At 36.6% G+C, this 14,626-nt stretch overlaps 2 protein-coding genes and 1 pseudogene across 2 annotated transcripts; all 3 read right to left on the bottom strand.

Annotated features, from left to right (window-relative positions):
- Positions 1-1,587: 1,587 nt before the first annotated feature.
- Positions 1,588-7,678, bottom strand: LOC150057541 (olfactory receptor 2T8-like). The gene is made up of 2 exons (XM_090340177.1): positions 7,276-7,678; positions 1,588-1,859 (listed from the first exon to the last, which is right to left on the bottom strand). The coding sequence occupies exons 1-2, from the start codon at positions 7,676-7,678 to the stop codon at positions 1,588-1,590; spliced, it is 675 nt and encodes a 224-aa protein (XP_090196303.1).
- Positions 7,679-10,596: 2,918 nt separating this feature from the next.
- LOC150057542 (olfactory receptor 2AK2-like) lies at positions 10,597-11,135 on the bottom strand (annotated as a pseudogene).
- Positions 11,136-11,404: 269 nt separating this feature from the next.
- On the bottom strand, positions 11,405-12,339 carry LOC150057543 (olfactory receptor 2AK2-like). Its single transcript, XM_090340181.1, is given in 2 exon segments — positions 11,405-12,199; positions 12,202-12,339. Coding segments are annotated over 2 exon segments (933 nt in total).
- Between the last annotated feature and the right edge of the window lie 2,287 nt (positions 12,340-14,626).

The raw sequence follows: 14,626 nt of genomic DNA on the forward strand, positions 1-14,626 counted from the left end.
AGATGTTGGCACAGATATGGCCAAAATGGAATGCAACTGCACTGTTAGTGGAAATCTAACCTTGATAAATTTACAGCACTTATGAAAACACTATTTGACTTGCAAGGCTATCTCTGTAATAAAGTTTAAAGTAAAAGAGAAAAAGAATTCCAGAAAATAAAATGAACCAAGAATGGTGAAGTCCTGCACATAAGCTACATTCTTTATCTATATTTTTGTCTTTCTTAATCCACAGATACAGCTACCTGAACCTTACTGAACAAAAAAATATTAAGGGCAGAGGGCCAGGAATTTGCCTAGTGGTAGAGTGCTTGCGTAGTATACACAAAGACCAGGGTTCATTTCCTTGAAACCACATACATAAAAAATACTGAAAATGGTGCTGTGGCTCAACTGGTAGTGCTCTAACCTTGAGAAAGCCCAAGGACAGTGCTCAGGCCCTGAGTACATGTCCTAGGGCTCACACACACACAAAAAATTTAAAGGTGAAAACTACAGAAATATACATGGTATTAATGTAAACTCCATGTCTTTGGAAGGCTACAAGGAAAGTGCAAACAATTCTGGTTCTTCAAACCATATGTGAGCCAACCTTTCTCCAGCGTCTCCGCCCCATACACCCTACACATTTCTCACCTACTAGATAGACATGGAAGATATCGGCTCTATTGACGTATCCCCGTGGTGATTGTGTTCAATCAAACTTGATGTCCATGCTAATGGCCACAAGGTGAAAAATAATGGTGCTATCATGGTAGTTGAGATATGTCAAAAAGGGATTTGAAGTAAAAACATGAAAATTCCTCACTTAATAAGGAACAGGAGGGTAAACTTCCACAAAGACTTCCAAAACCTTCAGGAGGAAGCAAGTTAAAAGCAGTTTGTGCTACTTTAGTTGAGTCACCTGAACTGGGAGAGGTCCTGGCCACAGGGCAGATAGTATTTACAGTTGAAGTATCTGGTAATAAGAATTTGTAGCACCCATTAGCCATAGTGAAAAATTTCTCCCATAGATAAGGGAAGGAATATTCTGTAAAATTTAACTAAAATACTACATATAATATACACATACATATAATATCTATATATGTAATTATACATAACACATACCTACCATTCTCAAATTATATCAAAATGTGTTAACAAGTAATAATGTATAAATTTAATGATACTATATAATTGTTTAGAATATGTATTATATTAATACTTACTATAAAATATAACTTTTAATGACAAATTATAATCAATATGATATATAGTATTACATGTAAAATGCATTATATAATATAACTATATATAAAATGCATACCCTGAGGAAAGATGTGAATTTCAGGGAGTTTTGTTTTTATTTAATTTAATTTTATCATAACGGTGATGTTCAGAGTGGTTACAGTTACATAGCTAGGGTACATTTCCTGTCAGACATCCTCTCGTGGAGTTCTCAGTAACAGCGCGCCATGTACTTTCTCGCACTTTTGACCTCACTGTTCCTCAGACTGTAGATGAGGGGGTTCGCCATGGGCGTGATGATAGTGTAGAACACCGACACAACCTTGTCATGACCAGCTGTCCTGTAAGACTGGGGTCTCATGTACAAGAAAACGGCAGCTCCATAAAATAGGAAACCAGTATGAGGTCCATGAGGGAGAGCTGGCTGAGGAGGAAGTGCATGGGCGTGTGGAGCCGGGGGTCCTGATGAATGAGGACAATCATGAGGGCATTGCCGGCCACGGAGGTGAGGAAAATAACGAGAATTATCCCAAAGAGAACTTGGTGGGAGCTGGTGTGGTTAAGCAGGCCCAGCAAAATGAAGTCAGATGTGGTATTCCCATTGTCCATAATTTCTGACGCCAGGAGCCCTGGAAATGGAAAACAGGAGAAATGTTCCAAAGTCAGTGATGGATCGAGTGATTGACCAATCTGTAGAAAATCAGGAGACCTATCAGAAGTAAAATTAAGTTTAAGCCTTTTATTAATTGATTGATATATATATACAAACATGTATTCTATGTACACACGTATGCATATACATATGTACACATACATATATATATGCCATATACATTTGATAATAAATATTATCCAAGTATAGTATTTATCAATATAAGCAATCCAAGTTGGGAAGAATTTCCAATTAAAATAAGTGTCATTGTTTTCCATTAACTTATGCCCACATAGACTAACCAGAAATGACTACCATATTTGCACCTGAATTACATTATGCATAATAAATGGTATATGATGGAAAAAAATCATATTAAGTGAGGTTAGCCAGACCCAAAGAAACATACACTTCTTGGTTTCTTCATTTGTAGTAATTTGTACACATCGGGGATTATCCTAGTAGACAATCACAATAGGTCTATGTACATAGGAGTATTGTTATATAGGATGAAACTAAAAAAAATAAACCCTAGGATATAGAAACAAGAGGTACATCTTTGTGATTGCTGTTCTTAATGTACTATGTGCATTTATTTCTTTTCCTTCTTTTCCCCTTTTGGGTAATCTCATGTGGTTACTGCTACTGTATCTTTGTTACTGTATCTGACCTTTGTATATTTGTTTATTTGTTTATTGGAAATAGGGAAGGGAAAGAGGGAAAACAAGAACATTGGGAGAGGGTGAGGGGAGGTAAAGCTGGAAAAAACATGAGATGGTACCAGTGTCCAAGAAATAATGTACAGATAAACTGATAAATGTAACTGTAGCTCCTCTATACATTACCCAGACAATAATATATAATAACAAATTTAAAAGTGGAGACAAGTCTTTTAATAACAAAATAATTAATCATAAATGTAGACATTGTGTTGGTATCAGATTTTAACTAAACTCCCAATTACAAATAATTCTTCCCCAAAATGGAATAAGCCAGGAAGAACTTTCCAAATAAAGAATTTTCATTTTCAGAGGCAGAAAGGAGGCTATATATATTAATATATCTCAGGTATCATAACTGAAATATATATATATATATATAACAGATAGACAGCATAACTGAATTTGTGTTGTAGTGATATAAAGCCTACCGAAATTTAATCAGAGAAATATGGATTCTCTGAAATTTTTTTCTAATGTTATGAAATTATAAAATCACATTAACTTTTTGAATGTTGAAAGCTTTTAGCTATACTAGTTTCTCCTCACACTCACAAAAAAAGCACAACTTGTAGTGTAATGGAAAGGTTCTCTTCTATATACAACAGAAGGGAAAATATGATTTCTTTTTCAATCCCAAGTGAACTTAAAATTAAACGATATTTATCTCTCACCCGCAAGTGGCAGGCCTCACCTCATCTATCAAATTCCAGCATCCAGAGATGAGGACATGCATTTCCTCTCAAGAATCTGTTTCATGCTACACATTTCCTGACAGTCCCTCCCCTGACTAAATTGTAATTCTGCCTGAGAAAAACGATACAGTGGACTCCCCCAGATCTTAACTGTGTTGTTATAGTTTTAGCTGGTTGTTTAAATATTAAATATTCTAATATTGCTTCCCTCTTGCAAATGTTACCTAGCTTTCCCAAACCTGTGTCCTATACTGCCTCACAGCTCGAAACCCTCCCACCTTCAAGGGTCACAGGAAACCTTCATGCTGGCTCTCTGGCATGTCTCATTGTCCAGACATGAAACCTTTCACTCATTTCTCATCAGAAGACTTGATGTTTCCTGTTTTCAACCTCCTAGTGTTTATAGTTGCAGAAAGCAAACTGGGATTCTTAAGTTAGTTTTTGCTGCCATGATAACTTTTTATTTTGCGTGTTGGAAGTGGATCCCAATTCCTGTCATAGGCTATACTGATGCTGTGTGATTTACTACCGAGTTACATCTCCATAACTTAAAATTTCTCTCTCTCTCTCCCTCTCCCTCTCCCTCTCCCTCTCCCTCTCCCTCTCCCTCTCCCTCTCCCTCTCCCTCTCCCTCTCCCTCTCTCTCTCTCTCTCTCTCTCTCTCTCTCTCTCTCTCTCTCTCTCTCTCTCCCTCTCCCTCTCCCTATTCTTCTATCTATATATCTTTCTATCTATCTGATAGATTAGTTAATAAACATCAATATTTATCTCTCGGTCTCTAGAATGATTGAGTTGATATTTATCCAAACTGAACTTGATACTCCTGAAGCATATCTCACCAGTCTCTCCTATCCTCTAATGATTTTATTGCACGATTATTTTTTTGTTTTTCAACCTGTCTGATAATTTTGGGAAATTGATATAATGGAATCACAGAATGTGTGTGTACTTGTGACTGCTGCCTCACTGATACAAAGTCCTGTATTAATGGCTTATTAGAATATTTTTCTAATAAAATTTAAAAAAATTCTAAAGTATATAGTACATTTTGTTTATTCATGCATATTTCTGTGGCCCTTTTTATTTCCTTTTCCTAATTTTTCAGTGAAGACAGTTGACATAAGTTTGCTCTTAAAAATAAAATCAGGTTTGGGTCTATAAGCTATATGTCTACAATCTATTGGTCAAATAATAGATTCTATTAATTGAATAAATACGTTTATGGAACTTCACTTAAGTATGTCATATAAGAGGCATAGAAATTATATTTAATCATGATACAGCAATGCTTACTTTTATTCGTAGTACAAAGATGAGTTATTTATCACCAATTAAAGTATAAATATCACAGTTACATGGGATAAATTCCTGAAAATGGGACAATGAAGACAAAACAAAGTTGACAATTTGAATGAAGACGTAGTCCATTTTGCATGAAAATACTAAATTTTAATAAAGAGGTAATGTGTATTTAGGAAAAGGAGCCTAAAAAGAAAAATTTCCTTTATGTGTTCTGAAATTTAGAGCTAACAAGCTTCTTCTGCCTCTATAAACTATTAGTTTGAGTTACTTAAAAGTTTTTGAACTTTGGTTTTAGATCACATATTTTGCATTTTAAATCAAGGGCACTAATGGATTCCTTCCCACAATATCTCATTGAGTAATCACAGGATGTAACTTTTCTTTCCACACTTTTTATTTTTAATGAACTTACTTAGCACACTAAAATGGAAGACAATATTGTCCTGCATAATATATCATAGTGACCAATAAATCATTCATTTGGCAAAATTTGTAGGCTCATATATGAATTCAATTTTTAATAATATTGGCTAGAATACTCTGTTTAACTACTAAGATGTAGAATTCAGATGATTTGCCAAAACAAGTTAACAGCATTACCTGGAATTTAAACTTCACAGGTAAATATTTAGTTATTAAGAGATCTCCCGGAAAATGATGATGTGAGATAGGCCCAGGGTAAAAAGAATGTAACTCAATCTTAAAAAAAAAAAAGAAAACAAAAGGAGCTGAATTCCTAATTCCAATGGTATAACAGTTACTGCCTTCTAACCCAGGGGTGGGGTGGGGGCATCAGTGGGAGAGAAATGGATTAGTACAATGATGGTGCCTTACCTAAAAGGAGTAAAAATGAAAAATGAAGCCACTGGTCCACATGATCTCTGAGACAAACTCCACCATGCCCCAATTTGGGGAAGGAAAATTGATTTTAGCCAAGTCCTCCCCCTTTATATCAGTAACTGCAATGAACTAGTACTGTGTCTGGCATACTGCCAGGCAAGGCTGAAATCATTCTAATGTCAACATGGCAGAGCTGCTTGCTTGTATGCAACACTTTGGATATCAAAGAGCCATAATATTTGGGGATATTTTAAATATTTGTAGAATATAGATATGCCTTCAGAATAGCATGTCTCATTATATTAGTGGACAAAATTATGGGAATGAGTTAAAGGTAAATAAGTATCTTTGGAAAGAACTTGCCATTTTAAAATAAATGAGTGAAATAATGAAAATCTGGTGCTACATGTGCATCCTTCAGTAGAAAGGACTATAGAACAGTAGGCTATCAAGATTAGATCTTTTCAGAATGATGGATCCAGAGTAAGAATTCCATGTTGGTAGTTAGGTAGACCAACTTGCCTCTTAAGTCCCAGGTATCTAATGGGGAATCTCAACTGTGACTGTGGATCTGTGTGAGATGAACTTTGTCCAGTGTCATTACACAGTGAAGCAGCTGAATGTAAAGGCTATAAAATGTAGCCGAAATTATAAATGCCACAAGGTGAATTAATGGACAGCCTGATCAGATTGGAAACTTTGTGATGTATAAATGTCACGGTTCCTTGTTCAGTAAATCCATCACCTAGTTAGGAGTCTGACATGGTCCTTTGTGGTGTTTGGCAGGAGGTTAAGCGGTACTGCCATTCTGTCACCATGGGAGCATTGGTTAGAGTAGTTTGCCCACACACAGGAATGTGAATTCAGTCTCAGTAGTGTTTTTCTCCCGGGAAATGCTACAGAGGACTTAGACACTCCATGATGCAGTTGAAGAACATGTACTTCAGCCCTGCAGGCTGAAGAAAGTCCAGGAAAAAGTCCATTTCACTGTAGAAGCTAGAATCCATCACATTTCAAGAAGAGCATCCTTTGACATTATGCTCATTTTCAGTTCTAGTTTTCAGCTAGTAACTCATTTGTTGGGGTGGACAGAAGACAGCTAACAATAACCAAAATCCACCAAATGTTTCTCTTGGAGTTCTGGTACCTTTATCAAGGTGGAAAGATTTTAGGATCATGGACACTTTCACAGTGTTCTCATGAGAACCCTGAATTAGCCAATAAATGACTGAGAACAGCTCGGTGATAGTTGCATACACCTGTAAACCTGGCTTGTCAGGGAGGCACCTGAGATCTGAGGATAGCAGTGTCAAGCTAGCCCTGGCCAAAAAAAAAGTCTTATCTCCAATTAACTACCCAAAAATATCAAATGAAGAACTGTGGCTCAACGGATAAATCATTAGCCTTGAGCATGAATTCAGGAAAGTTCCCCAGGCCCTGAGTTCAAGTCTCAGGAATGCCACCAAAAATAAATAAATAAATAAATAAATACCAAAAAGTATCAAATGCACTTTGGTAGAAAACACAGATTTTCTAGATTGATAAAAGAAAGAACAAGTACAAAAGAGGCAGGTGATAAGCCAACTGGAGCAGAAAAGTCGATGAGATTCAAACTCCAAAAGAATCAGTAAGAAAGAGACAGAGACAGAGAGAGAGAGAGAGAGACAGAGACAGAGAGAGAGAGTGTGTCTCAGTATGCCTTGGGCTACTTTGTTCCTTCCTCTCTTAGCCTCCCAAATAGCTTGGCTAATAGATGTGATTAATCAGCTCCTAGCAATGAATTTTTGGTTGTGGAAATTCGTAGTACTTTCACGTTCTTTGTGTAATCAGGACATACCAACGTGGTAGTGCAGTGGGTGGCATATGGCCACATAGCGGTCATAGGACATAGCTGCTAAAAGGAAGCACTCACCCCCTCCCAGAGTAAGGAAAAGGAAAACCTGAGATCCACAGCCAGCAGGGGAGATGGACTTAGTGTTCATCAGGTAGTTGGCTGCCATTTTGGGGACAATTGTGGAGACCAGCATGACATCCATGAAGGAGAGCTGGCCGAGCAGGAAGTACATGGGTGTGTGGAGTCTGGGCTCCAAGTAGATGAGGAGAATCATCAGGGCATTGCCCGAAAGAGAAGCAATGAAGATTATGAATACCACAGAAAACAGAAACAGATGGGCCTGCGTGTAGTCAAAGAGTCCCAGAAGAATGAAGTTTATCTCTGTGGTGTCATTTGAATCCTCCATGGCTCTGGTAAACCTTGAAGAAGTGGGAATGATCAAGAGATGATGCCTGCTTATGAAACGATTTGAAGTTGCTATAAAAGTCCTTGTCTAAGTAACATAAAAAGTCATGTCTAAGCAGGATAATAATTCTATTTTCTTCTTTCAAAGAGCATGCTGGCCATAGGAGTCTGTTGTAGATAGATATTTAAGTTGATTGTGATATATTTTAATGCCAACACACACACACACACACACACACACACACACACACACTTGCTCGAAAATATTTTTACATATTTGCTACATTTAGATTTACTCATTAAGTAGCATTACATAAGTGAAGGTTCCAAGAGTTTCACAGTTGAATGAGCTTTAAATTTCATGTATGTTAATACATGTCATTTTCCTATGTCTCATAACTATGATATTTGTACTTTTCTCACATGTTTATTTCTAGTAATTTCCTATTCTTTCAGTGCTATCAATAAGTGGAATTTGAAATTAAAACAAATAAATCAAAACCCATGACTACTACAGCCATTCTTTATCATCAGGGAAAGTACAGCTGAATTGCTGTATTTGACACATATAAAGAGCTGAGGTATTATACCAGAGTCCATTACTAAAGATTCTGCTGCTCCTTATCAACTACTGTGGTCTCAGATTATCCTGACTCCTCTTCCTAAGTTGAAGAGACATAATTAGAGCCCATTATTCTTGACAATTAGCAATGATGCCTAGTATATAATCAAAACCAATGTTAATTTAATTGAACATTCCTATTAAAACTGATTCATTTCATAAATGAACATAAATTCCTTATTAATTTTGTAGACATTGCATTAATCTTACATTCTTAAACAGATGAGACAAAAATCAATCATTTATCATGCCAGATTGTCACAGTAAATTGTAAATACATCCCTATTACTTACAAACAAAAAAACTGATGTTTCATTAACCCCAGGGATAGTTTTTGGACATCCCCAACAACTGACAAAGAAACAAAGTTGAGATAGGCTGATAAGCCTGAAAAAGGAAGTGAAAAAAGAGGGAATTAAGCTGATCAGGGTTGGTGCGGTGAGGATAGAGACACAAAACTCAAGTTACTCAAAAAGCATTTCAAGCCTCAGTGAGTAGGAATTTTTTTTGTACCACATTTTCTGAGCCAATAAATATGCACTATCCCAATAGTCTCCTCAGTATCTATCACCCCTCTATTAGGCAGGCTGTAGATTGTAATATTATGAAGGAAGAATAAGGTATTAATACAGCACCTATCCCTTGTCTTAATCAAACACGATAGACCAATCCCCCCAAAATTAGAACCACACACGTATAAGCAATTGCAACTGCTTAAAAAAATAAAAAAGAAAACACTGAACGTTTACTAAAAGCATCTGCACCTATATAATTGAGTTTTAAATGAAATGAATCACCTTTCTAAATCACATGTGAAACCTGGATTAGGAGGGAGGCATAAATATAAAAGGTAGCCTTACAGACTGACACTAGAAATCAGAATGATGCAGTGCAGAACAAAGACATAAAAACAACAAGGGCAAGCCATCTCTAAATAAAAAGTATAAATGACAGCAGAAATTCTGTGTCAGTTGTTCTGCCATGGACTATTTGCTCGTATTGCTCATATTGCTCGTATTTGCTCGTATTGCTTGTATGGGGCAGTACCTTAGCTTCTACTCAAAGCTTTACACTTACTTTGCCATTGATCTCAATATTTCTAGCTGTGCCTTTTTCTCATTAGTTTGAAACAGAGCCTTATAGATTAGAATATGAGCCAACAGTGCCTGGCTGAGTTTTTTGTTGTTGTGTTTTTGTTGTTATGTGGAAAGTGGTAAGAGAAAGCACAACCATAAGCTACTTAGTCTGTCTTAGCACCAACCTACTCTAGAATCAGCTGCTGTACACTCTGTGTGCCAAGCTTCCCAGGGGCTGGACCATGAGGAGAGCTCACCTGCACTTTGGCTTCTTTTTAAAGTGAAGCACACCCATCCTCATCCAAAGGCATCTCATTGCATTTGACCGTACATCCATGCCTTTATTTAATGGCTGTTGAATAGAATGTCACCTCATGCACATTTTCTGACTAAATAGCATTGACATAATATTAAAGTGTGCTGCAATTGTGGTCACTAATAAATATAACATTTATATTGTGAGATTATTTGCTTTGGGGCATATTGTTAAAGATTAGGAAAATCATTGATTTTAGGGCTCTGCAGATAAATAAATAGGAATCCATTAGTTTTCTCATTACTGAGTATTCTTGAAGAAAGTCTATATTTCTACTGTCCTCATTTCTATGATAAAGTTTGAAAAGGAGCTTTCTTAGGATACTCAAGTTATTGTTGTGGACATATTTTTGTCTTGGCTATTTTTTTCAATACAGTGATGTTTACAACATATAACAAAAAATCAACTTCAATTACACTATACAATATATAATATGCTATTTTAATTAAGTAATACTACCATAATAGCATACTTGAACAATACATAGAACATTGTAATTTCCTTATTGAAGTATTCATACATTTCATGTTACTGGGTCATAAGATGATAAGACAAAAATGAAACAATTGGAAAAGAACATCTACCCATAAGAAATCAAAACTGCTTAGGGTTACAAGCATAAACATGCTGCACTGAAGGAGAACAGTTGCTTCCACCAAGACCTGATGTGACTCATCTCGTAAGGATTTAACCTTAGTGCCAATCAGCTAAACAAACATTATTTCACAGCATCAGCATAAGGGAAGCAGAATGTCAGCTCAAAGAGAGCCACATCCTAGGGTATGAAAGAGAAAAAAAATCCTTACAAGGAAAAGCTTTTAAGTGTTTTCTCAATCAGAAAGGGATTGTTTTGGCCATATCTCTGTACCCTTATCCATGATTCCAACTGACTTCTGAGGGACTCATTATATTTCAGAAAAATAAATGAATGGATTCAGAAGAATGATGACAATGGAATAAAAGACTGCCATCACCTTGTCCCGGGAAGGACCATGCAAGCTGTGTGGCTGGGTGGGGGTGGACAGAGTAGTTACATAGAACATGCTGGCCACAATGAGGTGGGAAGAACAAGTGCCAAGAGCTTTTGTCTGGTCCTTACCTGAGCTCATCTGGAACTCAACAACCAGCACTCAGGCATAGGAAGCTAAGAATGGCCATGAAGAGGAAGAGCAGAATTATTAGGCCACTCAAGAGATTTGTATACTCATACTTGGTTGTGTCCTCATACACCAGTGGCATAATAGAAGGAACTTCACAGAAAAAGTGGTTAATAACTCTGGATTTTCAGAACAGAAGCTGGAACACATAGAGTATGTGCACAAAAGCATTGGTAGAACTGCTGCTCACAGGCCACCATGAACCAATAGATGTTCCAGTTCATGAGCACAGGGTACCTCAAAGGATGGCAGATAGCTATGTACCGATCATAGATCATGAAACGCAGAAAAGGGCCTCATTTTTCTCTGAAAGGGGTGAAGTTCACTCATCCTAAATGTTTAGGTAAATTTTAATTCTTAGAGATTTCATTGCAGGTATGGAAAAGTATAACATTTACTTGACAAAGACACCTAGTGTTTCTTCAGAAGACGCTTAATAATCACATTGTTCCTCAGATTTCTATACTAAATGTTTGTATTCACATTTTCCAGGGAGTCTTCAGGGAAAGCCCTTACATGAATTACCAGTAAATGAGAGATTCCTAAGGCCATAATTCTATCCCAGTGTGCATAATTCCAACTGCCTCTTCAGAGCCCCCAGAACCTCCCTATTTCTCAAGCTATAGATAAATGGATTCAAAAGAGGGGTGACAATGGAATAGAACACTGCCACCACCTTGTCCCGGGAAGGAGAATGCAAGCGGTGTGGCTGGATGTAGGCGGACAGAGTGGTTACATAGAACATGCTGGCCACAATGACGTGGGAGGAACAAGTGGAAAGAGCTTTTGTCCGGCCTTTACCTGAGTGCATCTGGAACACAACAACCAGCACTGAGGCATAGGAAGCTAGAATGGCTATGAAGGGGAACAGCAGAATTATTAGGCCACTCAAGAGAGTTGTATATTCATACTTGGATGTGTGTTCACACACCAGTGGCAGAATAGAAGGAACTTCACAGAAAAAGTGGTTAATAACTCTGGATTTGCAGAACAGAAACTGGAACACACAGAGTGTGTGCACTAAAGCATTGGTAGAACTGCTGCTCCATGCAAAGGCCATCATGAACCAACAGATCTTCCCGCTCATGAGCACAAGATACATCAAAGGATGGCAAATGGCTATGTACTGATCATAGGACATGAAACCGAATAGAAGGGCCTCAGAGGCTCCAAGGCTGAGGAACATGAAGGTTTGGATATCACAGCTCTCAAATGAAATTGTCTTGGAACCGGAGAGGAAGTTAGCTGCCATCTTGGGCACAGTGGTGGAGATGTACATCATGCCAGTGGTGGAGAGCTGGCTGAGGAGAAAGTACATGGGGTGTAGATTGGAGTCCACTCGAATGAGGTGGGGATCAGTGTGATATTCCCCACCAGAGCCACCGAGAAGAGAATGGCGATGAGAACAAAGAGAAAACTGTTCATGCGTTCATATTGGAAAAGACCAACAAGTATAAACTCTGTCCCCAGGCTGCAATTTCCTGTTTTCATGCCTTTGAAAGAGATGAAACCGAAAGGACCATGAGTTCAGTTACAAGCATTGAAGGAAGAACAGAAAGAAGAGATTAGTTTACAAGAAAGTGAAAATTGTTGATAATAAGTAGAAAATAAAGAATAACAAATATAATTTAAAATTTTTTAGAGGGAAATCTGTACGGATCTGTATACTTGTGCTGGCAAAAGAAAGGAGAGCATGTTATGGCTTTAACAAAGTTTCATAATAAATTGCTTTATAAAGGTACATATAGTGAGGTGTTGGGGGCTCACCCCTGTAACCCTAACTACTCAGAAGATTGAGATCTCCAATTAACCACCAGAAAAATGGAGTGTGGCACTGTGGCTCAAGCGGTAAAGTGCTGGCCTTGAAATGAGGAACTTAGGGACAGTCTCCAAGCCCAGATTTCAAACCCGGATCCAATCACCAAAAAAAAAAAAAAAAATTGCATATCCTGTACTTCATGTAACTTTAGACTTGCTATGTCTTATTTACACAAAGCAGAGAAAATCTTTCATGTAAAAATAAGAAAACCATTATTCTTCTTCATCTTTTTGGAATTTTTGTATTTCATGTGGATTATCATTCAAATGTAGTAATTTTTCTTTTAAATTCTTAATCAAATAAATTCCAAGAGTCCCCTGTGGAAATAATTTAAATCACTAAGAAATTGTTCATCATTTAATATTCCCCCCCAACAAAACCTGTGTTTGTGAGGCATGAATCAAGTGGTAGATTGCTTACTTGTAAAGCACATGAATGCTGGGATTCAATTATCAGAATGACCAAATTTTTGAAAGGTTTAATTTGTCTATTACCACAGATGGAAATGCTGGAATAAGAATCTACTCTTCAAAAGTATTTAGCAAAGAAAAATATCAACCAATAATTTTTCAGGAATTCAAAAATGGTCCAGGGATAGGATTATAAGGGCCTTCGTTTCTTACTATTGCTTACGCTATCTACTTACAATATGTGATTGCTGTTAATAATGCCAAAATAGTCCCATTTTGCAAGAAAATAATATAAAAAAATTATTATATAACTTTGATTATCTGAAGTCAGTAAATTTCTTTATTTTTCAATTATGCTGTTATTGGAAAACCTATTCCGTTTACAAATGAAGTAAGCTTAATGTCAGTTTTTTGGGGGAAGTTAGATATACAGGGAAAACTAAAATAAAGAGTTCGAGATAAGCACTATTCTTTTTTTAAGCTTTTATTATTATATTTTTATTTCATTATCATTTTTCTACTTGTCACAAACATAGGTATGTTGTTGTAGAAATACATTTACATTGGCATTATATTAACTTAATTAAAATTAAGATTTGTGTATAACTAATAATCTAACCCAACTTCAAACAGATTCTTTCATACTCAATGTACTTTAGAATACTGTGAAATTTAAAAAGATATACTTGCCAATCTTCTCATTTCATCAAAAGGTAAATAATTTGAATTTTACTCATTGTATTTGAAAGGCAGATTGCCTAGTAAGTAATATCAAAATAAATGGTATACAGTGCTTCTCACGATGCTGAGTAATTTTAGGTCATACCAAATGCAATATATTATTCATATACGTGTGAATTTCATATGTATGTGCATTTATATCTTCTCTCTACTGGAGGAAGCAAGAAAAATGTCTTCAGATATGCTAAGAAGCAGCTTGAAGATTTGAGCCTTTCAATGTTTCCTTCATTTTAATAATTTATACACATCTAGGACTCTCCGAGCAGAGGATTACAATAGCGCAAAACCTAGATACACAGATGAAAGGCTCTCTAGGATATGGAAACAAGAGCTTTATCTTGAGTGACTGTTGTTCTTAAAGTACTATGCTATATCTCATCTCCTTTGTTGCCCTTTGGTTAAACTCACATTGTTACTGTATCTGACTTTGTTACCTGGTATATTGTATATGCATTTATTTGTTTATTTGAAATAGGAAAGCGAAGGGGGGTAAACAAGATGATTGGGAGGGAGTTGGGGAAGGGAAATGGCAACAAAAACATGAGAAAGGATATAAGTGTGTGAGAAGTAATGTACCCAGTATCTGGTGAATGTAATTGTAGTCCCTCTATGCATTACCTAGATAATGAAAAATAAAATAAAATGAAGATTTGAGCCTCTTTACTACCACTGAATTCCTCCTAGACCCCCCCCAGCGCAATGTCACTAGTATCTACTTTATTAGATGAAGTCTTAATAAAAGCTTTATTGAAATCAATGAAAAACAAGTTCACTACCCTGAGTTAATCATCAAACATATTATATATGT

This window comes from Megascapheus bottae, chromosome 10 (genome assembly GCF_031878675.1).
Source record: "Megascapheus bottae isolate mThoBot1 chromosome 10, mThoBot2.hap1, whole genome shotgun sequence".
Taxonomy (NCBI): Eukaryota; Metazoa; Chordata; class Mammalia; order Rodentia; family Geomyidae; genus Megascapheus; species Megascapheus bottae.